This window comes from Amia ocellicauda, chromosome 4 (assembly GCF_036373705.1).
Source record: "Amia ocellicauda isolate fAmiCal2 chromosome 4, fAmiCal2.hap1, whole genome shotgun sequence".
NCBI classification, from domain to species: Eukaryota; Metazoa; Chordata; class Actinopteri; order Amiiformes; family Amiidae; genus Amia; species Amia ocellicauda.
Window position 1 is genome coordinate 23,971,633 of NC_089853.1, and position 23,718 is coordinate 23,995,350.

The 23,718-nt window shown below is 37.7% G+C and overlaps 1 protein-coding gene and 1 long non-coding RNA gene across 3 annotated transcripts in view; one reads left to right on the plus strand and one right to left on the minus strand.

The window, feature by feature from the left end:
- The window catches only part of arnt2 (aryl-hydrocarbon receptor nuclear translocator 2), a 45,310-nt gene extending 43,577 nt beyond the window's left edge, over window positions 1-1,733 (minus strand). For both annotated transcript variants that reach the window (XM_066701517.1, XM_066701516.1), the window contains exon 1: window positions 1,473-1,733. In XM_066701517.1, the coding sequence (XP_066557614.1) occupies window positions 1,473-1,503 (31 nt within the window). In that variant the 5' untranslated portion in view covers window positions 1,504-1,733. The remainder of the gene's footprint in view (window positions 1-1,472) is intronic.
- On the plus strand, window positions 1,700-21,789 carry LOC136748069 (uncharacterized). Its single transcript, XR_010816559.1, has 5 exons — window positions 1,700-1,770; window positions 8,408-8,522; window positions 8,723-8,964; window positions 9,159-9,276; window positions 21,773-21,789. It is a non-coding gene; the product is annotated as an uncharacterized LOC136748069 (long non-coding RNA).
- Window positions 21,790-23,718: the final 1,929 nt, after the last annotated feature.

Consider the following 23,718-nt stretch of genomic DNA (forward strand, 5'->3'; position numbering starts at 1 on the left):
TTGACTTGAATTCCTAACCACTTCATACATCTCTGTATGCAAGAGCGGTGCTTTAGTGCTAGCCCAGACATCTCTAACAAGGAACGTCTTATATGTCATCTACATTCAAAACATGAAACAAGTTCTAAAATTAAATAGTGTGCTTTAAAAGTTCGTCATAGCACTGCTCCAGATGTTAATATGAAATCTGTATGAATTGCAGCCACTCTCAAGATATATGTATATTTAAGATTTATGGTAAGGCCCTTGTTTACGTTTTATAAGCATAAGAAGGAAAGTGTAAATACATGAATAGCAAAATACATTTGAAATAGTCTTCTTTTTCAAGCATTCTTTGTTAAGCAATGTTAAGTCTATATAATTTATGATTAATGTTTTAAGGATGAACATCTTAAATATGTGAGTTTGAGACCAAAATCATTTAAACTGGTAATAAGAGAGAAAACAATATTTAGCATAACAGCATTTTTGTTTTACCATGAAGACAATTGTGTTTGAACATTCAATATCCCTTTAAATTGCACTTTTAGCATTAAAGAGTGCAACTTAAGAAAGCCATTTAAAAATGTAATACTCCTTGATCAACCATGCTCACAAACTTAGTTCTGGTACTTACTGCCTCAATATTAAAATAAAAAGTTTAAATCTTATATAGGAAAAATAAAAATAGTCCATGGACACCATGTTAGCAGTTTCTTCACAATCACAAGCTATATAATATTCAACAGCATGCTACTGGGCATACTGCCTATAGACAGTAACACCACACAGTGTATTTGTGTGTGTGTGTGTGTGTATTATATACACATATACACACACACACAAACAAGTACACACATTCATAAGAAAAAAATGACAACATATATGTGGCCTCAGCAAAGGTTTAAAACCGTTATGTCCCCTTTCTCTGAATGCTAAAGTGAGCTCCTGGCTTTATAATATTTGGGGGATTTCCTTGAGAATCAACAGGCAGTAGAAGCAACAAGCAATAAAATGCACAGCAATATTCAAAACACATAACGTTACACCCGGAATTGCAATAACGAATACATCCACAGAGTTAAGTATTACCTTTACGCATAAATTGCTCTGTATATTAAGACAGGAATCTGGGAAATCAAAGCACGTCCCACTCAGTAATGTATTCAGAAAACCGCTCACATTTGCATAAACAAAACCTCGCAAAATGCCGCACAGATTTGCGAATAAAGCCCGTCCGCAAAGTTTGGCGACGTATTTCTGCCGAAGAGAGCTATGGAAATACATGGATACAATCCTAGTTATTTGGCAAAACGGTAAGTGTGAGTGTTGGCTCCCGGGGGGAAGGGGGGGATGCTGCGAGTGACTGACGTGAGAATAAACGCGGACTTTCTTTTGTTTGCATTCAAATACAATTACAAGAGGACTGTCCGGTGCTGTCGGCTACAAAGGACTGCAAAGCCACAAATACACCCCAGTGCAGAGGTACTTACCAGATGGATTCACGGCAGCGGGTGTTGCCATGTTTGCCTCGCTGGGAAAAATACAAATGAAGAAAAGAAAATGACGCACAATACAGGCTGCCCTGGGAAATACACGCTGAGCTCGGGGTTTGCACGCAAGCACAATGCGGCCGCTTTAGCACTTCATGTGCAAATCGTGGCGGGCGAGGAAAAGCTTACTACACAAGCCAGACAATTACAAGGAGCAGTTCAACTTCAGCGTCCACAGCCAGTGTTTGTAACAGAAATCTCTCTCTTTCGGGGTAAAAAAATGCAAGATGTCTGAAAGGTAACACCGCGAGACTTCCCCTGCATTAATTAATAGACAAAGTTTAGCATAGATACAAATACCTACAAGTTCAACGGGAGAGCTAGCAGCAGTGCACAGTATTGTATTTTTATTTTTGTATTTTAATACATGTATTTCAGGACAATCTCATGATAAAGAAGTGGACGCGATAGTAGCAGAGATCAAATAAGCAACTGCATTGTGTATTTAGGCTGATTTTTAGATTTGATTTCATATCTAAGTCAATAAAGCAGTCGGACCATATTGGTATTTTTAACTAATTATTCAGATGGAAAACAATATATTAGGGGTTGGTGGTGCAATAACATAATGTATTTGAAGCACACACCATATTTGGTTATATGATAAATAAATGAAAATACTAATACTGTGGTCTGTAAAAGTGGTTATCTGATTTTAAGGCATAATATGAATGTACTAGATAAGAGAAACTTGTGGGACAGGTCTGAATACGAATTATGTGGAGCATCAATAATACATTACAGTCTTAACAGTTTTGAAGAAACATTAAAAGCAACAGATTTTTTTTTTTAATGCATCCATATCATTGTATATTAGCAATTTCCAGACAAATGCTTTTTACATAATTCATATTTATTTTGTTCAGATAAGCTCCGTTGAACTTGTTTGCCTTTTCTTCCTCGTTCAGTGTGTTTTGGTGGATGCTACTACAATTGTAGCATCTTAAGTTGTCAGTGTCTGGATGGAGCATTAGATATGTTTGACACTATGATGTATGCTAGGACCTTCCTTCCCTAAATTACAAGGTTCCTTTTATTTATTTATAGGTTAAGCAATACAAATGTATAAATGTCACACATACATAAAATGCTACAATTGCTATGTAGGGTAGGCTAGACCAATATTTTGTAAATGTTTAAAACAATGAGCATGTTTCTATTGGTGTACAGTAGCCTACTATGAAAAGAGCTTAGGTTTAAATTAGGGGTAATGGTAGCTTGTTATAATACTTTTATTGTTTGAATGCATGAATGAGAAAGTTGGCTTTTCATGCAACTTTGAAAATAAAACGCATGGAAATAGAAAATCTCTGCATAACACCTTAAGTGTAATATGTATAATGTAGTAGGAATATCAAGGACACCAGTCAAGTCTCAATGTCAGGGATTCATTTCACTTTTTAAAAAGTCCACTGGGAATGCTTTCTTAATTTTTACATGACAATTACAATTATTCACTTATTAGAATTCAATTTAGGCTTCTCAAGTTAACAGTAATTTAGTTTTGATTCTTCCAATTTGTAACTATATTAGTCCATTAAGACTGGATTCATGCAGTTAAAATAAAGCATGTAACTGAATTCAAGATTAGGAAATGCATCTAAACCATATTCACATCCTCTGTTCTCTAGAGGAATGTTTATATGCTATATAAGTAGTTGTTTATGTAACCTTTATGTGTAACCTAACTATACAAGGCGTTTTGTTTTTTTCCGGTGCTGACTTTGAGATCTTACAGTCGATCGTGAATAAGCATGGAAGAAGGTCCATAACCAAAAGGAAAAATTAAAAAGTAGTTACATTTGTTTATCTCAGATGTAACCATAGCATACAGATAGCCTTTGCTTTGTTTTATTTTTTATTATTTTTCTCAAAGCATTTTCTAAATTGCAGTTATATAGAAATACATTTAGGTTAATTTGATTTCATAACTACAGGACCTGACAGCCAAATTAATAGACTTAATCAACTTGTGTATAGGCCCACATTCTCTCTCTCTCTCTCTCTCTCTCTCTCTCCCCCCTCCCCTTCTCTCTTTCTTAATTCTTAAGGCATTATTTTTGAAAAAGCACTAGGGGACTTTAAAAAGCTGTCTTAATTACTTAGACTTTCACATAACTCTGTCAATCTACAGTATTTCCAGCAGATGGTGCAGATAAACGGAGAAGTCAAAATGCAGTCGTATTAAAGTTTTACTGTCCCATAAAATATTATTCTACTTACTCTACTGGGTTGGGTACTGTAAATTTAAACACAATCACAGTAGAATAGTTTAAAAACACAGAGTTCAAACTCCAAGAGGCAGCACAGGGCATTCTTAGTACAACAAAGAGCTTGCCAGGTGTTAGAAAAGCACATGTGCCTTCTGGGAAGAAAAAAACAACACTCCTCATCTTATTAGTCCTACATGCAAGGCCACTTCTGTTTGTTTTATTTGAAAGCATTGACATTTCAGTTACAGCCGTGATTTTAACAGCACCATTGTGTTTCCTCACAGAATTAGTTTTAATTTCCATGGGGTTCTGTTGGTTAATAAGCTTACTATTATTGGTATTCAGTGATTTGATTTATAACAATGAAAATTGAGCAAGGTGAACCAAATGCATTTAATCTTCTAGGCTGTGGGATTGTGTGTAATAATGCATCTTATTAACAGTTTTACTGAGCTTGCTTGAATGACTTATGGCAGTGATTCGCAACTACTTTTACATTATACACCCCATTAGTTCAGAACATACTCCATATTTCCAATCCACAGACCAGCTGTAGCCAACTGGAACTGAATGTTTGTTTTTTCACATCAGACCCAGATTAAAACTCACAAGGAGAAAGCTTTGCATGTACTTTGTATCACAAATTCTGTTTTATGTTTACATTTCAATGTCCACTGTACATATTGACTTTTTATCATTCACATTTGATCTGACTTTTAAGAAAACTATTTTTTTTTTCAAGCTGGAGTTGATCTGATAATATACTGTATAATTGTTTATGCAAGAAAAAAGAAAATGAAACACATTAACCGTTTTAGTGGCTAGTCACCGACGAATAAATTGCCTATGGAATTCCATCTGCTTCTCATCAGCAAAATAACAACTCAATTAACAGGGTCTGAATGAACCTTATGCCCTGAAAAGCTCTTTCAAGCCACCGTGTCTTGCTCAGCAAAACAACACATGTATTTACAGTGTCAAACACAATAGTGATACAGATTTGATGATTCTAGATTCTAGAATAGATTAATGATATCTGCAGCTTTTTGGCAAGATTCCAAGTTCAAGGTGTATTGGGGGTAGAAATCGATGTGAATTTTCCCATTACCACTGCAAAATATATTCATGTTTTCCTCTCAGAGTTAAATTATTAACATTCACAATATTCAGTACATCATATTTTCCAGTAAATTATTGATCATATAAATCTAAGGCAGGTAATCATATATATGGATTAGGATATACACTCACCTAAAGGATTATTAGGAACACCTGTTCAATTTCTCATTAATGCAATTATCTAACCAACCAAATCACATGGCAGTTGCTTCAATGCATTTATGGGTGTGGTCCTGGTCAAGACAATCTCCTGAACTCCAAACTGAATGTCTGAATGGGAAAGAAAGGTGATTTAAGCAATTTTGAGCGTGGCATGGTTGTTGGTGTCAGACGGGCCGGTCTGAGTATTTCACAATCTGCTCAGTTACTGGGATTTTCACACACAACCATTTCTAGGGTTTACAAAGAATGGTGTGAAAAGGGAAAAACATCCAGTATGCGGCAGTCCTGTGGGCGAAAATGCCTTGTTGATGCTAGAGGTCAGAGGAGAATGGGCCGACTGATTCAAGCTGATAGAAGAGCAACTTTGACTGAAATAACCACTCGTTACAACTGAGGTATGCAGCAAAGCATTTGTGAAGCCACAACACGTACAACCTTGAGGCGGATGGGCTACAACAGCAGAAGACCCCACCGGGTACCACTCATCTCCACTACACATAGGAAAAAGAGGCTACAATTTGCACAAGCTCACCAAAATTGGACAGTTGAAGACTGGAAAAATGTTGCCTGGTCTGATGAGTCTCGATTTCTGTTGAGACATTCAGATGGTAGAGTCAGAATTTGGCGTAAACAGAATGAGAACATGGATCCATCATGCCTTGTTACCACTGTGCAGGCTGGTGGTGGTGGTGTAATGGTGTGGGGGATGTTTTCTTGGCACACTTTAGGCCCCTTAGTGCCAATTGGGCATCGTTTAAATGCCACGGCCTACCTGAGCATTGTTTCTGACCATGTCCATCCCTTTATGACCACCATGTACCCATCCTCTGATGGCTACTTCCAGCAGGATAATGCACCATGTCACAAAGGTTGAATCATTTCAAATTGGTTTCTTGAACATGACAATGAGTTCACTGTACTAAACTGGCCCCCACAGTCACCAGATCTCAACCCAATAGAGCATCTTTGGGATGTGGTGGAACGGGAGCTTCGTGCCCTGGATGTGACTCCCACAAATCTCCATCAACTGCAAGATGCTATCCTATCAATATGGGCCAACATTTCTAAAGAATGCTTTCAGCAGCTTGTTGAATCAATGCCACGTAGAATTAAGGCAGTTCTGAAGGCGAAAGGGGGTCAAACACAGTATTAGTATGGTGTTCCTAATAATCCTTTAGGTGAGTGTATATCCTAGTCACTGCCCATATTAGTGCTTTCTGAACATAATTACCTGCAGATGAGCATTGAAGCTGGTATTACACAATATCAAAGTGTTACTCTTATTTGTCTCTCAAATTGTAATACAATTATTTTTCCATTTATGTCAGTCAAGAGTAGAGTCGGCTCACTATTCACTGCCTTTTCCACAAGAAGGGAGATTTGTACTATATAACTTATGGTCCAATACAATTACGGAAAATAAAGACTTCTAGAAAAAAGGCATCACCTACACACACTAGTTTATTACCAATCAAAATTCTTGAAGCTATAAATTGTTACATTCAGAATGCACTTTAAATAATTGTATGCACCTCATTCAAACTGCAGACATAACAACTTTGCAGCTATTTGCATCGGGACCATTTCACAAGACTTTATTTGCTGTGGCCAAAACATAAGTGGTATATTTTATATAGGTCTTAACTCAATCAATTTTCTATATGTTTGGGCAACAACTTAGTTTTATAATGAGCATGAGTCAGTCCTTGCAATAACTCAGCAGTCTGTCTTTGCTATGCTTTGTCTTTTCTTCAAACTATGCCTGGTGGTGAACATTCACAATCCCACAAAGAAAATGTCTCGTACACAATCATCACCATTGTGATTAAAATTAGAGTAGGAGATCTATGCAATGCCACGAGTCAAAGAGCTTGTCATCAACATGTAATTTCTTTAATTTATTAAGGTAATTTATTGCCCAAAATAATGCAAGAACATTTATTTATGCCACTTTTTTTTTTTTATAAAATATGTCCTTCCTTGAAAGTTATGGTTTGATTAATGCTTTACAGAAATTCTCACCTTTATCTCCATTTAAGTATCTTAATATACTCATTTGAGAATTAGTATAAATATTGTTTTTGTTCAGTTTTATACTTTCAGTATTCATTTTAATTTCATGGGTATGATGCCAAAAATGTATCATGTACACTGACCAAATACGAAAAAGTAAAACACAAGATGTCTGAATTGAGTAATAATGCATTTGATTAGTAGAGACAATATGGGGACATTAGAGGCAGAACACTTGGACATGAAGGGCTCTCCAGCAGAGGGAAGATTGATCCAGCGTGAGTCGAAGTGGAGAGCCAATCAATTGTTACTATGACAAGAACAAATGAAACCCCGATGGGATATATACAATGAGGAATTCAAGTTCCATAGCAATCTCTGCTGTTAAGGATCAGTATAAAGCGCAGTAACCATGATGCTTAATAGACCTGAGCACAGTTCCCATAATTTCTGCCTTTATTGTTCCTTTTATTTGTTTTTTTACAGCTCTGAGTTTGAGTTCTAGAAAAACAAAGAGAGATGGGTGATTAACTATAACCCTAACCCTAAAACTAGCCTTCACCCTTAACCTAACACTATGTCTAACCTGAGTTTTGGGGTTAGAGTCACAACTTAGGTACAGGCTGGAGTTAGTGTGAGGATTGTCGTATGACTAATTTGTAGCACTGTGGATTTTGTGGATTTCTTGCTTCTGTTTCAGGTGACATGAAAGTTTATGACACTTGCAAGAAAGTCATATTCAGTCACCTTTCAAGGTTTCTTTCTATTGGAATGCACCACGTTGAATTGTGAAACTCTTTCACGGTAGTGGTCACTAAAGCACAAATCATTTTGACTAGCAAAAAAACCAGCAAGGATTGTGGTTAATTATCCTTTAGATAGAATTTGACATCGATAATGGGGTGGTGCTCTATTGAAGAAATTCTTTTGTCAAACCAAACCATTCACTCCTTATCATTTTAATTATCTGGAAAGTATTCAGAGTCTTGTTAATGGATTGAGACCATTTGTATCAGAAAGAACATCCCCTTTGTTAAAGTTAAGGTTTAAAGACCTTCATTTATTTCCTTAGCTGTCTGATGTGTGTCATGGTCAGACCGTTTAGATTTGCTTTTCATAATAATCATCATTTTACAATAAGTGAGCACAATAACTAATTGTTGGTTTGTTTGCTAATGTTATGATTATGTTTTAAATTAAACATCATCTTAAATCTTTTAGATAACTTGATTGCATGCCGTATTTTGTTTTATATATGAACCATATGTGGTGTGTGGTGCTGGTGCACTCTTATTATTTTCTTTACATTACACAATATCATCATTCACCTGTGTACTGTGTACATGAGATACTTTATTTTTTCTTAAGGGGGACCATGCATGTTGCAGTCTTTGAGACACGGTCCTGCAGCTGCTGCTCAGGTCCTGTGGAAATGCAGATGCTGCAGAACGTGCATGGCATGTCAGGATCCTGCACTGAAAAGGTGAATCCCAAGACAAACTTATGCTCCCTGCCCTGTTGTATCAGTCCAGCAGCCACTGCAAGGCTGAGACAGGCTTCCCCCCCTCCCCTTCCACCATCTACTGTATTTTGTCTTGGACAGTAAGTCACAGACCAGAGAGAAGCCCTTTAATGATGTCTCACTGAACTTGGAAATTCTGCCCCCTATTTTATTGCATTAAGGGAAGCGTGGCAGATAGCTGACACCGTAGGAGATCATGCATAGGTTGAGCAGGCAGGCGGGCGGATAGCACTGCAGCTGCACACAGGCGAGCGGAGAGAGTGAGAGCACGCAGCACACGCCAGGAGCTGCAAACCACCAGGAAGGGAGCTGAGCTCTGCTGAATGCAACCCTCCTCCTGACACCTTGATATGGGGCTTAGAGGAGATCCCACTTTCCCTGGCTGCTCCACGAAGGCAATGCAGTAAGTGGCTTTGTGGTACTGCAGCACTAGGCTCTGCTCCTTGTCTGAAGCTTACCTTGGGAACAGTATTAGTTTCTACAGAGCAGAATGGGGAGACAGGAAGGCACGGTGTTGTTCTGTCTTTCTCCCACCTAGCAACAGAACTAAATTACTTTTTTTTTTCCCTGTCTTTTTTCTTTTCTTGTTTTTGAAAGTGTGGAAAAAGAGGGATGCAAGTCAGACTGGCTGTAACCAGGTACCTCTTCCTTCGGTTTTGTGTTGCAGGGAATCAGGGATACCTGCTGCTCTCGTATGGAATTAATATAACAATAGGTTGGTTATATTTTGCATTTTCTATGCCTTTGTAGGATTAAAGCCTTTTAAATGTTTGTTGTCAGTCCTATGATGTGCACTGTTTCTTTTAAAAGCCTTTTGCTTTAGCTTATTAGGATTTGTAAATATATATGTACAAATATTATGATGTGACTGTCTTGTGATGGAAACTCAAAAAGGGCAAATAAGAATATACCTGAAAGATTAAAAAAAAAAAAAAAGACTTGTGTTGCATTAGCATTTTCAGCTCACACAGCTTGCTTGTGTTGGAGTTTGATTTCTTCTGATGTGTTGCTGCAGTCCTTCAGAAGTTTAGAACTAGTAAAGCAGCTGTTTAAGTACCATTTATTGATACAGAATCCTTATGTGGACCATTTCTATGTTGATTCTTTTAATTCAGGGTCTCAATCTGGTTTAAACAAAGTGCATCAACATTTTACTCTGCTCCTTTGCACCAAGCTTTTTTTCGAAACCGCAATTGTGCAGAGCCACTGTTAGCACAGGGTAGCACCTCTGTCTTCTCTCTACTACATTATTGCATTTTCACCAGTACGGCTGAAATATTCTCTGTATGCCAGCCCTCAGTTTACAAAAGCATACATTTTATTCAGGGACCAGTTACACCAGCAATTGTTTAGATTCAGTAGACAGTTTTGTTCTTTAAAGTCTTTGAGAGTAGATTAAAGATGTTAAAGTGGAGTTTAATACAAAGTTGGAAGAGTAAACACCTTGTAAAATAGTTCATGCTTTTGAAGGCAGGTGAATAAAGTAAATTAAGGAGAGATTTAATCTGAATGCATTGGCTAAGGAAGGCAGAATGGTTTTACTAGTTGCACAGTTTCTCATTTCTCTTTCTGGGAATCAGGCTGTCCCAGAGCATACGACTAAATTTAGTAATAGCATTTATCCTGTACTGCCTGTGTATTTCTAACAGAGCGAGAAGTGATTCTGTTACTGATACCCTAAACTTAGCTTGTACTGCGAAATGGTGCAAGCCTTGAGGGCAACAATATTGACAACCATTCCTAAATCAACCCTCTGCCCCATATGGAAGACAGCTACAATAAATCTTACTTAGCTCACTTCAACTCATTTTCAGCCAAGTTTAATTCACCATTAATTTAGTAAGCATGTAATTCTGCATTTTTCTCGCATCATGTTGGTTTTTGGTTTGCTTTGGAAATTAAAGTTTTTCTTGGCCAGGACTCTCAAGTGGAAAATGAACCTATGAAATGAGACGAGGTTAAAGAGTGTTTTCTCTGTAACACTCACTGTCTCTTTGACGTGATTTATATGCAGTAATTCATTATTTTTTCAATAAAGTAGTTACTGTTTGAAAAGTACAAGACCACGATTCATTAAATGATCCTTTTAAAGACAGCTGTAGCTCATCCCATGCCAAGAATGTATTGACGCTAATTTCTCAAAAAGCTTGCTCTTATTTCGTCCTTTGTGGTGGTTTCATAAAAGGAATGAGACTTTGGCATCTCGTCATGATTTCGCTCCTGCTGTAACAACAAATAAGTACAGTAGTTAATTGCCATTTTTCTTCTTCATGTGAATACTTGATCAACGGCAGTTCAGAAAGAATAAAAAAATCTCCCTTCTGCGTTCAAACTGATGTTTGACTAGATGAAAAATTGCAACTAAAAAATGCTATGTGTGACAGCACAAGCATTGTTTAACTTGAAAACTGGTTACTTTGCAAATGTACAACAACAAAAAATAGGCTGCTGCACAAATACCCCCAGAAGGTAGTAGTAAATTCAAATATGACTTCACTTCACTATTATTAGCTGCTAAGGTTGCGACTCTTCTTGTTGGAAAAACTTACAACAGCAGGAACAGTTAATTTGACATTGTGATATCGTGAGAAGCTTGGCTCAGGTCACACAAGAAATTAATTTAGTGGTCAACTTAGCCTCCACTGGGCATTCATCCATACATGGCTAAGCGAAGCATGGCAGTCCTGATTTAGGCAAGGTAACCATGTCAGGATTGAGTTTGAAGGGAAGCAGAGCATTTCCTGGCAGTACAACAATCAAGTGGGGACATTAAAGAGCAAATATTTTGCAATAATTCTTCTTCTTCTTCTACTTCCTATTATTATTATTATTATTACTATTATCCACATATTCACCAGTGGCATATCTATTTTTTTTTATGTGCAGCAAATCTGTAAATTGGAAGTTTATTTAAATAATATCTTTAAGGGCACAGTTAACCTTGACACACCTTATATAACAGGTTATACGAGGCCTAAGGGGAACTTTAAATATTGCTGACAAAGGCATGTATTCATGCCCTTCCTTTCACGGCAAGAGCACCTCCGGTGAATAGTCTTTCTGTTCCCTCCTGCAATATTGGAGAGTTTGGCCTCTGCAATTACCCCCTTTAAATCAAGGTCCCCTTTGGTGCTGTGTCAAGGCTGTTATTGCTTTAGCTTTGTAACCCCAGATGATTTCTTGGATACATTGAGCTGCTCAAATCTAGACCCAGAATGTCCCAGATTCTAGTAGTCCACATCACAGAGCCTGCTAGACTTGAAACTGTTGCAAACTCACACTGCAGTTCTTTACTGCTGCCACAGTGTGAGTCATATTGACTAATCTGGGCACTGATCTCAGCAAACCCTCCTCATTTTTCACATTAGATAACGCCTCAATGCATGCAACGATAAGTTTATTTATTGTTTTTTTGTTTTGTTTACTTCTTCACGGCAGTTATTCATTCAAAGACTTATCAGAAATGGTCTCCGTCCTTTCATTCGATAAATCTATCACTCAGGCAAGTACATTTTTCTGGCAGGAGCTGATTTCATGCTTCACAGTTTTCTCAAAATCACTGCAGAGGCTACAAATGACAGCGCACTAGTGAGGCTCTGCACCATGGATTTCAAAGGTGTGCAAAAAAACACCCAACAGCAGCTGTCTAGAGATGAGAAATGATTGTGTTTGTGGCACTCATTAAATCAATAAAAAATGAAATTAGCAGTTCAATGACATGAGGTAGGTTACAGCTTTCTTGAATTAGGGACACTTAATGGCTGGTTTAAAAGAAAGATTTTCCCTGAAAGAAATTATAAAACATATTCCATTTCAGCTCCTCTTGTTTGGTATCTTTTAATATCTTTAATCTTTAGACTGCAGATTTGACCAGGAACTCACGGTGCAAACAATAACTGCATTCTGGTACTGAAGACTTGTCAGTCAGTACAAACTATAATACACTTGGCAATTAGAATCTAGCAACAACCTCAGACTTTTTTCTGCTACACTGGAATAAAATCAATTTATATTTGTCTGTGATTTTAAACATTATTTATGGATTATAAAGAGTACACTCTCACACAGAATACTCATTAGAAATGCATATTGCCAATACTGTGGTACTAAGCATATTTAAGACGTAAACGTTCATGCAAAACTAGTTGCGTTTACTGGATTTCTTCTAACAATATCTGAAACCATAAATGCTATTAGCAGCCTTTCTTTCACAAGAGCCTATATATGAATATATATTGTAAACTGTAAACTTTTAACTGCCATTCCATAAAACTCAAATAAACCCAATCAGCAGTTTTCCCTGAAGCAGTATTGAACTAATTCTGATATGACTGAAAACAAGTACAGTTTAATGTTTTCAAATCAAGGTGGTGAATACTTTCCACTACAGCTGGACATCTGGATCTGGACAGCTGGATCGCAAAAGCCTTCCATTTCACAAGTGGACACATTTACATGGTTTACATCTGCATTTAGGAAATCATTAACGACTAATTACCTCATTAATTATCATGTACATGGTAACAAACTACCCTGGAGTTTATTTCCAGGCTAGAAAGCTTGTGTGAAGAAGATAGTTAATCGAACACCAGACAAATCCAGGCAAAGCAGGCAAGTTCAGTGAAAACATCTGAAAGAGCGGCATACTTTTGTGCCGAAGTGGGAAAAGCTGAAACTCAGAGGTATAATTAGGAGTTGTCTTGGCAGGGCAGCGGTTGGATTTATGGTCTCTGAGCTTGTTTTCGCACCCAAAAAAAGAAAAAAGAAAAAATCATGCTGGGTCAGCAGCTCACTTTAATTTGTTTTCTGCTCCAGCAGGGCCGTGTTTTTTTAATTGATGTTAGTGCTCTCTGGAGTGTTAACAGGCTCCAGACACAAGCCAGTTCCCTTCTGCACTGTAACAACGTCTCTCTGGGTATTTGCTCTACTGTCTCAGTTTACCTTGCAGCATCCAAACATAAAAGAGAGAATGAGAGACACAGTTTGGTTTCTGCAGAAAATATTGGTCTGTTTGTCACCCGGAGAGCCACTTCTTATGCTGCAGGAAATCTCTCTTTAGCTGGCTACTTTGTATTTTAACTGTACATCCATACTTCAATCAAAAAAGTTAAGATAACAACTCTGTTTGGTTTGACTGTTCTTGCCAGCAGTAAGGTTATCATTGAAAGAAACTGCCACTCAAATATAATATACCCCGGTCCAATAAAATGGAAGTTAAATGTCATAGCTTACAGTAGGTTTCCATTTGTGTAGCAATATATAATTTATGCCTACTGAAACCAGAATGTAATATAGAGTACTTTGTCTGGGGTATTTGTGTGTGTTAGGCTAATATAGGTTATTATTTCTTCATTTATTTTTCAAACTCTTAAACTCTCAAAATCTGGACTGTTTATGATGACAGAAGACTGGCATTCAGAAATAATACTCTAATGAATAGTTCAGGCACATGAATGACAAATGCCCCATTTACCAAATAGACTTACCATAAACATGTATATATATTTATTATATAACTTGTGATGCACTTTTTTGCTAGATGTTTTTGTTCAAATCTTGTTCTAACCAATAGATTGGGATGCTTTTCTCAAAGTACAGTTCATACTATACTTGATAGCCTTAAAAACCTATTGTAACTGCAGCCTTGTTCCACGCAGACTAACTCAACACTGAGAGTCGATCTCCTGCCAGATAATTGGCTTTTCCTAAGTGCCCTTTATATTGGGACACTTAATCACCGTGGTCAATAATTGAGCAGGGAATACCTGCTGTGTCACATATTATTGCTTAAATGGTTACATTCGGGAAACCATTCATCTCTCCTGACAAGCTGGTGCCCAGCCGGAGAGGGTGGGTTAGAGAGTCTCGGCCACACTACGGTTGGCTTTACAGTAGAATACACAGAGTTCTAGCACCACTCTCTGTTGCAAAGGGCCTTGCCAAGAATCCTGCGTTAAGCCCCATAATTCATTTGCATTTACTTACAGATGAGCTACCATATGTCCTGGCAGGCGGTTTTAGTGGAATCAGTTCAATATAAAGAGTATCCATCATTTTAATTAGATCGCCATGTAAGGATAATTATCATAAATCACTGCATTCCATCCTTAATACTATTCTTCCATTTGTTTGTTTGTTTTCTATTTAAGGTTAATCAAAGGTTATCAAATTAAGAGAATAAATCAGTAAATGATTATGAATGAGAATTTTCTAAGAACCCATTGATTCTAGTCTGAAGAAATACTTTTTTTATTTTTTTGGATAAGCAACGTTTAATGGACTAGTTTTAAATCATCCTTAAAATAAGTACATCATAAATTAGCCACAGTCTCCCATATGCCAGTTTCTGTTAATGTATCTTTAAATTGCTTTGGATTTATCATTGAGTAGTATACAGAAAGGCCATTAAGCTCTAGCTAAATAATAAAAACAGTATGTGGAGATCAGATTACGTTAATGAAACAAAGTTTGTCATAGCCCCAGAGTGTCTGATGCAATTCATTTGACCTTTTCATGTTAACTTTTTAGTGATCTAAAAGGTTTCAAGGAAATAGTTTGTAGTAAAGTAATTTAATAGTAACTTTCAACCCAAAGACAACTTTTATGTTTTTATATAAGCTTTACATTTTTATGTTTCCCCTTATATACCCAAGTCAATTCATTTATTTAAAAAGTATGACATTCTAACACATTGAAATAATTATATATATATTAGTTGAAGTGTTCAATTAATTCAATTAAGTCTTGATTTCATTCCCACATGAGAACAATTCACAGGCCATTCAACCATGGTTTCTGCCACCATTGGAGATATACATTACTTTTAGTTTAAGACCAGGAAAATCTGTCCTTTAATCTGTCCTTTATATATTGGTTTCATTATAATTAGTGCTTTGATTATTTGGTCTGGCATTATCTAGGCAGATACAGTATTTAATACTTCATACACAGACTTAAATGTTACTTTTGCTCAATATCAAGTTGATTCAAAGATAAAAGCTATCCTTTTTCAGTCTTTGGTTGACAGAGTCAGCTCTAATTTTCCATTAAATTGCTAATGGCGTTACCAAGGTTACCATTGCTGGAGTGCTTGAAAGTGCAATAATTACTGCTCAGTACAGGGCCAACAGCACAACAAAGATAGGACTGGATTGGGGATGAAAATTGCTTATTAGTGTGATCTATGTAAGGTAATCCCAAAATGCTGACACAGTACAGTACAGATTTCCTTAAACTATGAAGCAAAGCATGAGAGGGGCCTTTTCACACTTGTTTGCATTAGGGTAGGTGCATTATTTAACTTGCTTTTTTGACAGAATCAATCTTTATCTGTTTTGGAGTTACTGACAGTGCTTCTAAGGTACTGAGCTTGTGGAATGGTTCGCTATAGCTAATTTGTACAGTGCTTTCACACTTTATAGCATACTAAAATAATCTATTAACAAGAACAATATATATATTGTGACAATGTTGGGGGTAGGTCTGGAGTAGCACTGGAAATAAGCGTTTTATTTTGCAGTGCGCCAAACCAAAAAAGACATACAAAAACATAAACCTTAGCTCCTCTCGAGCCTAAGTAAAGTAGAGAGTGGGTCCCTCTCTACACATACAACTAATAATAAGACAAACAGCTACCATACAAAGTCTGTGATGTGTAATGCATAGTCGTATTCATAATTAAAGTCACGTTATTCAAATGCAATCCCTCTCTGTTACTCGCAGACAATACACTCTAACTGGTCTCCCAAACTCACCTCCTGCCTTCCCAACAACAGAAAGTCCTCCACTTGCCTATTTTATAGCCGCAGGGAGCCAGTCAGGTAGGAACAGCGATGGCAAAAATTGCTTATTCCTTATAAACTCATGAATATTAGATTTTTCTTGAAATTTCATGAATTAGCTTTCTCCAATAAAGTGACGTTTATTCGAGACATCTTCTTTGCATGGACACTGTAAAGAAACTTGCCAGATTTGCAGCCATGTCATTGTTAGTGAGGCCAGTTTACAAAAATGAACAATTGAAAGAAGCTGACACACCTTTCAACGCATCAAAGGATCTGAAAGCCATTTTAATCCACCCCAGCCAGCAAACCACACACACTCAACTGTTATCACCAACGTAGTGGAAAATGACAACGGCAGTTTACTGTGCCAGTGGAGAGCAGAGTGGCAACATTTGTAAAAAAAACTAAAAACAAGGAGAACTGGGGCTGCAAGCAGAGGGTGTCAGGTGAAAATCAATCAGTATATGATATGTTAAGTAATGGAGCATGCAGCATACTGCTTACCAAAACAATGGGAGTAAATATTCAATGAGTCAAATGAGAAAAAGTATTGTAAATCATAGTAATATGTGCTGTAATATTCATCATGATGACCATATATTAGGATTTACATTACACAGTTGGTATTAGATGATTTCCAGGGCTGTTGCCATCATCAGTTTGAGCCAGTTAACAAAATGAATGAATGTTCAGATGACCTTCCTTCATCTGAAGACATTTATGAAGCAATTCTGCACTGGGAAACCCCTAAAGGCATATGTGTTTGATATTTTCCTTATCAGCATGGAACTGACAAATGCAACCATAGGTTTCTTCTTTTCATAATGGTTCAGCTAAAAAGAAAAAGAAAACTGCATTTAATAACTTCAATTATTATGATGATTTTAAACACGATCAGCTGGAACTGGAATATTTCCATCTGGCAGTGGGACATTGCCTCCTGACATATTGTGAGCAAATAACAAACCTTTTATTCACTCTATCACTCATTTCTATTTCCACCTCCGAGTGCCCTGTCATCCCTGTCACAGGCATTGAAAGGAATATGCAAATACTTTTCAAAGATTTTCCTGATTAATCGTAGGGAAATACAAAACAGAGGAATTCATGTAAAAATGATAGCATCCTGACGGTACATTACCAGGGCTGAAAAATTAAATCACGGCTAAGAGAAAGGTCAGGCCTTCCCCTGTGGGAAGAATGAGCTGGAATGAGAGCCCCGGGTGAATTGTTTAAATTCAAAACAATTTCCCCTGCCACGGCAAAAGGGATATCTTGAAAGAAACGAATGACTATTCATTCACATTTCGATCTGAGGTGTTGACATGGAAGGCAGCAAAGATTAATGCTATCCCAGCCTTACATAATGTTTTGTTAGTCCAAGGATGAAAACATATTTGCAGCAAATAACATTTTTTATTTTAACCAAAATTATATAAAATAAGTGCTAAAGGGATTCCTAAACAGAAAGATGTTCTAGCGAAGGTTTTCAAGGATGAAAAGAAATACAGACTGTGAAGCTATTGCCTGTCCCCCTTCCTGTAGTATTATGCTTCTATTATGCAAATAATAGAGAAAGTAGATTAAAAGCCATTTATAATGTATGGAGATGTACCAGCTTGCTGGCTGTATTTACAGGTCACCTGAGCCAGTAATTATTAGAGAGAGAGCAGCCGTGGCATTGCAGAGATGGTATCCATCTGGCACTTGGCACCACTATACATCATTTAATGTAATTTGGAGATGTTCAAGATTGCTTTATGGGATTCTTGACTGATGAGGCCTAGTAAGGTGAATGGAAGTGCATTTTTATTTCCTTGTGAAGGTTTTTTTTTTGTTTAACAAAAAAACCTCCTAGAAGAGGTGGTATATCTGTATAAAAAATCAAGGAAGGAGGCTTCATTGTCTATAGGAATTCAATATCACAGTATTTTCAGCCCTTGGAGTTTACTCACAGATGTCACTGTGCAGATTGTGTAAGAATCTGAATTGAAAGGGATTAGCCCTTGGCTTTGGTAAAGTGGTTAATCTTATTTGAGTTCATAAAATGCAAGTCCTGTGGGTGATGTAATCATGTGACAGAGTTCATTGCCTTGACTTAAAATTAGATTTTTCCTTCCTTTCTCTCGTCCTATAATAGTGTAATTCGATTAAGATGAAGGTTAACTGAAGCAATCTGTCAGCCAGCAGCACAGTTAGAACATAAAGCAGATGACACTAACAGTGGGCACTGTGAAACTAGAATAAATGAAAAGCTGACATTTCATTATTTCAATGGTACCAGAAAGCAACAGAAAAGGCATTAACACACCCTTGACTGTACAGAAATTGCTTTAACGTAAAACATTTAAAGTTTCGCTGAGGGAACTTGATGATTGAAAAAAGCATTTAATAATCACAGAAAGTTTTGTATTAATATGGTCCACAATCTCTTATTTGTATTGCTCTGGCCTCTACAGCAGTGCTTTTCTATATACACTCACCTAAAGGATTATTAGGAACACCTGTTCAATTTCTCATTAATGCAATTATCTAACCAACCAATCACATGGCAGTTGCTTCAATGCATTTAGGGGTGTGGTCCTGGTCAAGACAATCTCCTGAACTCCAAACTGAATGTTGAATGGGAAAGAAAGGTGATTTAAGCAATTTTGAGCGTGGCATGGTTTGTTGGTGCCAGACGGGCCGGTCTGAGTATTTCACAATCTGCTCAGTTACTGGGATTTTCAAGCACAACCATTTCTAGGGTTTACAAAGAATGGTGTGAAAAGGGAAAAACATCCAGTATGCGGCAGTCCTGTGGGCGAAAATGCCTTGTTGATGCTAGAGGTCAGAGGAGAATGGGCCGACTGATTCAAGCTGATAGAAGAGCAACTTTGACTGAAATAACCACTCGTTACAACCGAGGTATGCAGCAAAGCATTTGTGAAGCCACTACACGTACAACCTTGAGGCGGATGGGCTACAACAGCAGAAGACCCCACCGGGTACCACTCATCTCCACTACAAATAGGAAAAAGAGGCTACAATTTGCACAAGCTCACCAAAATTGGACAGTTGAAGACTGGAAAAATGTTGCCTGGTCTGATGAGTCTCGATTTCTGTTGAGACATTCAGATGGTAGAGTCAGAATTTGGCGTAAACAGAATGAGAACATGGATCCATCATGCCTTGTTACCACTGTGCAGGCTGGTGGTGGTGGTGTAATGGTGTGGGGGATGTTTTCTTGGCACACTTTAGGCCCCTTAGTGCCAATTGGGCATCGTTTAAATGCCACGGCCTACCTGAGCATTGTTTCTGACCATGTCCATCCCTTTATGACCACCATGTACCCATCGTCTGATGGCTACTTCCAGCAGGATAATGCACCATGTCACAAAGGTTGAATCATTTCAAATTGGTTTCTTGAACATGACAATGAGTTCACTGTACTAAACTGGCCCCCACAGTCACCAGATCTCAACCCAATAGAGCATCTATGGGTTGTGGTGGATCGGGAGCTTCGTGCCCTGGATGTGCATCCCACAAATCTCCATCAACTGCAAGATGCTATCCTATCAATATGGGCCAACATTTCTAAAGAATGCTTTCAGCACCTTGTTGAATCAATGCCACGTAGAATTAAGGCAGTTCTGAAGGCGAAAGGGGGTCAAACACAGTATTAGTATGGTGTTCCTAATAATCCTTTAGGTGAGTGTATAAATGGATATACAGACAATGGTTCAAGTCAGATCATGTGTCCAATTGCAGAAAAAAGGCTTTGTTTTGTAATACTTATGCAATAAAAGATCCTTTACTTGTTTTTTTTTCAGTTTTGGAAGTGGGATGGTTTGATTCAATTGTTTTTTAATGGTTCACATGGCCAAAGATCATCTCCAAGGTTGTAATTAGAGTTTTAAGGATTTGCTATTAATCTAGAATTTACAAGGAACAGTTTCCATTCCATGCACTCACAGTAAAGGTGATTGATGCATTTAAAGTTTCAGGAGGGAGTAATATTGGCTGACCTTAGCCTGCTATAAATATAAGAAGGAAATTAATTGATTATCTGCAAAGTCAGTATGACTTGCATAAAAATGGAAGAGATGAATTTGTTGAGAAAAGAGATAAGGAATTATGGAAGAACAGTCTTAAATTAATAAAACGTAATACTGCTTAAGCAGGGATTTTAACTGGGAGGTTAAAAGCAAGCCTACATCAGTATACTGTCATCAATACACAGTCCTCTATAACCATTGATCCGTTCTTTTAATAATGGTTTTGCTGAACCTAAATGACCTTCATGTGTTCCTTTTGTTATTTTTTCTAATCGCCTGGAATCGATGAAGGGAGCAGTATAGATTCATGCTCATGGTCGTAGGGCATCCTGTCGTTTCAACAAAGCAAGTGCAGCACTTGCTCCACCATTCTCACCCACATCAGACTTGAAACAGGTCATCCACACTAACACACTCTGGCTTAGCTGTAACACTACCACGGTGAATATGTATTGTGTCGCGTGAAAGCCGCTGACTACACAAAGTATGTATTATTAGTGTTCGTGTACAAAACGCGAAAACCATTGTGCACCATGACAGTGCTGCATCAGAGAAACGATGCTCCTACAGTGAAGCCCATGCATTTGTTACTTTCATATTCTCAATTTCCCCAGTTCTTTCCCAGGGACCACGATCATGAAACATCATTTCAGGCTGCCAAGAGTGTTTCTTTTTCATTGGCACGTTATAACCGATTGTTAACTATGACCTTTAATCTGTATCAGATGTGTCAGATGTAACAGTCAGAGGGAAATGTTTTCTATCCGACTGCCTATCCTCCTTTGGGAGACCGCACAACTGGATTTATTAGCACATTGTATCACCCTGGAGACCTCCTGGAAAGCAACAAGCACATGCAGCATTTTCTATGAATGGCCTTAGAACACCATCAATATTAGGTGCTGCAAAAGATTCAGTGCTGAGCGAGACTCGGATGAAATAGGTGGCCCATCGGTGCAGTTTACATGTCGATCGATCAGGATTTCGGATAATATTTAATAGATTTTGAGTCACACGATCTGTCAGCGAAGTGCAAACAGGCTACCCAGATTTCAAAAATAGACGACACAAAACGGAGCATGTTGCTTGAAAATATACGTACTGACTGGCCGATTCCCCTCAGATTAGATTCTGTCCGACCAAATTAAGGTAATCTCCACAGAATATTCTGCAAAGGCGAGAAAAGCGAGGGGGCAGATCAGGATGGATAACTGCGGTGCACATAAACATCCAAAGCAATTGTTTTCAGTTCTTTCCGGTCCACAAACAGATTTCCGTTAAGCCTGCTTGTTGAACAGAGAAATGAGAGTGGCTCAAGCTTTTTTATTTAGCGTCTTTTAATGAACACTGTATTTGCACATCTGACATCTGCATTGCATTTCCCTCTCAGATAAACATTCAGGATGGTAGCAGAGGCTGATGAGATCAATGACGACAGACAAAAGCGATGGAGGACACCACGCCAGAGCCTGCCTTTGTCGACGTGGACAAAGGATTAACTTTAGCATGCATCGTTTTCCTCTGTCTCTTCCTGATTGCCATGATCATCCGCTGTGCCAAAGTCATCATGGACCCCTACAGTGCCATCCCCACGTCCACCTGGGAGGAGCAGCACCTCGATGATTAGCAGTCAGACCTCACGGCACAGAGAGACTGCCGTGAAACGTCATCAGTGCCATTTGTTTTTTTGCTGAAACAAGAAACTTAAGAAACAAGCCAAAACCTTGACAGGGTGCTTGTGATCAGAATAATCTAAGGCTGTTTTCAGAACTGAATGAAATCAATAATAAAACACGGGGTGGGGTGTCAAAGCCATGGCTTTTCAGGTCACTATGAAAACCACAAGACATCCCATTGAAAACTCCCTCCAGGAGAGACGCACAGACACACAAAGCTGAGACTGCCTGTCCTTCTTTCGGAGACTGCTGCTGTGACATTCAGATCTCAACCATGATCTCCTTGCGAGGTGGCAATCACACTGCTGATGCATCTCTGAAATGGTGTATCGTTGCAGTTGAGACCAACAGTGTTGTTTCTCATCCTGGTTTTAAAGTGAAAAGATTAATTAGATACATGATGCATTAAATTTCTCAGAGAAATAATAATAATCTGATGGTATACTTGATTAGTAGGACATTTTCTCCTGGCTTCAGTTTTGAACATCCATAGAAAGAGCCATTTGTAATTATCAATTTCAATTTTATACATTTTTCTATTTATCATTAACAATGGGCAAATTTTGTGGAGGTTGGCAGGGGAGAGAAACAAGTAGAGAAGCAATTTAGGTGAAATGTCCATTGAAATGTCACTGATGTATCTGGATATACAGACATACACATGGAAATTCTAATTTTAAAGGCTGTTTAAAACAGCTGTGAAAATGAGCGGATGTCCCCGTTTAATTTACTGCTGAGTAGCAGGCACCTCACTACAGTAGCTGCTATGCGGGCTGCTGTAATGAATCACTTTACAAGGCACAGGTTGATTGTTCGACTTTTATTTTGTTGTAAATTCACTGAATTTACTACAGTTGTTACTCAGGCTTGTTCTCTCATCATTTTGTCATTTTATTTCAATAACCCCCCGTGGTGTTTCCCCCGAAATGTCAGAGATATGAACTAGCTGCTTATCGACATTCTGAAATGCATGTAATCAAGTGCCTCAGCTACAACCACAAAGATTGTCTTGAATAATTTTCCAGCCTTTATAATGAATAGTGCACTGTTAGAAAACATAGAAATTGCTAAAAAAGTATGTCTCTGGTTGATGTAAAACAATATCAGGCTAAAATTTAGCTAATTTATTGTTACACTCTTAATAAAAAAATATTAATTGGACAATCCTTTCTGTTTTTTTAACCAGCTACCTTCTAGTCTTTTTTTGGCATTTTGGGTTTGCTTGCAAATGCCCTTTAGTCCAGGACCCTCTGTATGCTAAATGAATGTCCTGGTTCACTGAACATGAACTATTAATATTTGTCTTTAACTTATTACATTTGATGTCTTAAAGATATAAGAATCCAAAAGAAAGCTTTCAATTCATAGAAGAATTCTGACAAAATATATAATCTTTTTCCTAAAGGATTTTAATTCGATCATGCTCTATTCAAGTATCATACTCGTGTAACAGCACTTCCACTGGTAATTTTAGGTTTATTAATTAGGTCACTTGAAAACTTCCATTACATTTTGTAAGGGATACACTATCTTTAGTGAGGTTTTAATTTCCTTAGGGTCCCTGGTACTGAACATTTACAGAAAATCCCTTGAAACAAAAATCAGATTTATAAAAATTATAATAATATGAAGTCTGGAATAGACTTCGATCAATCTATAA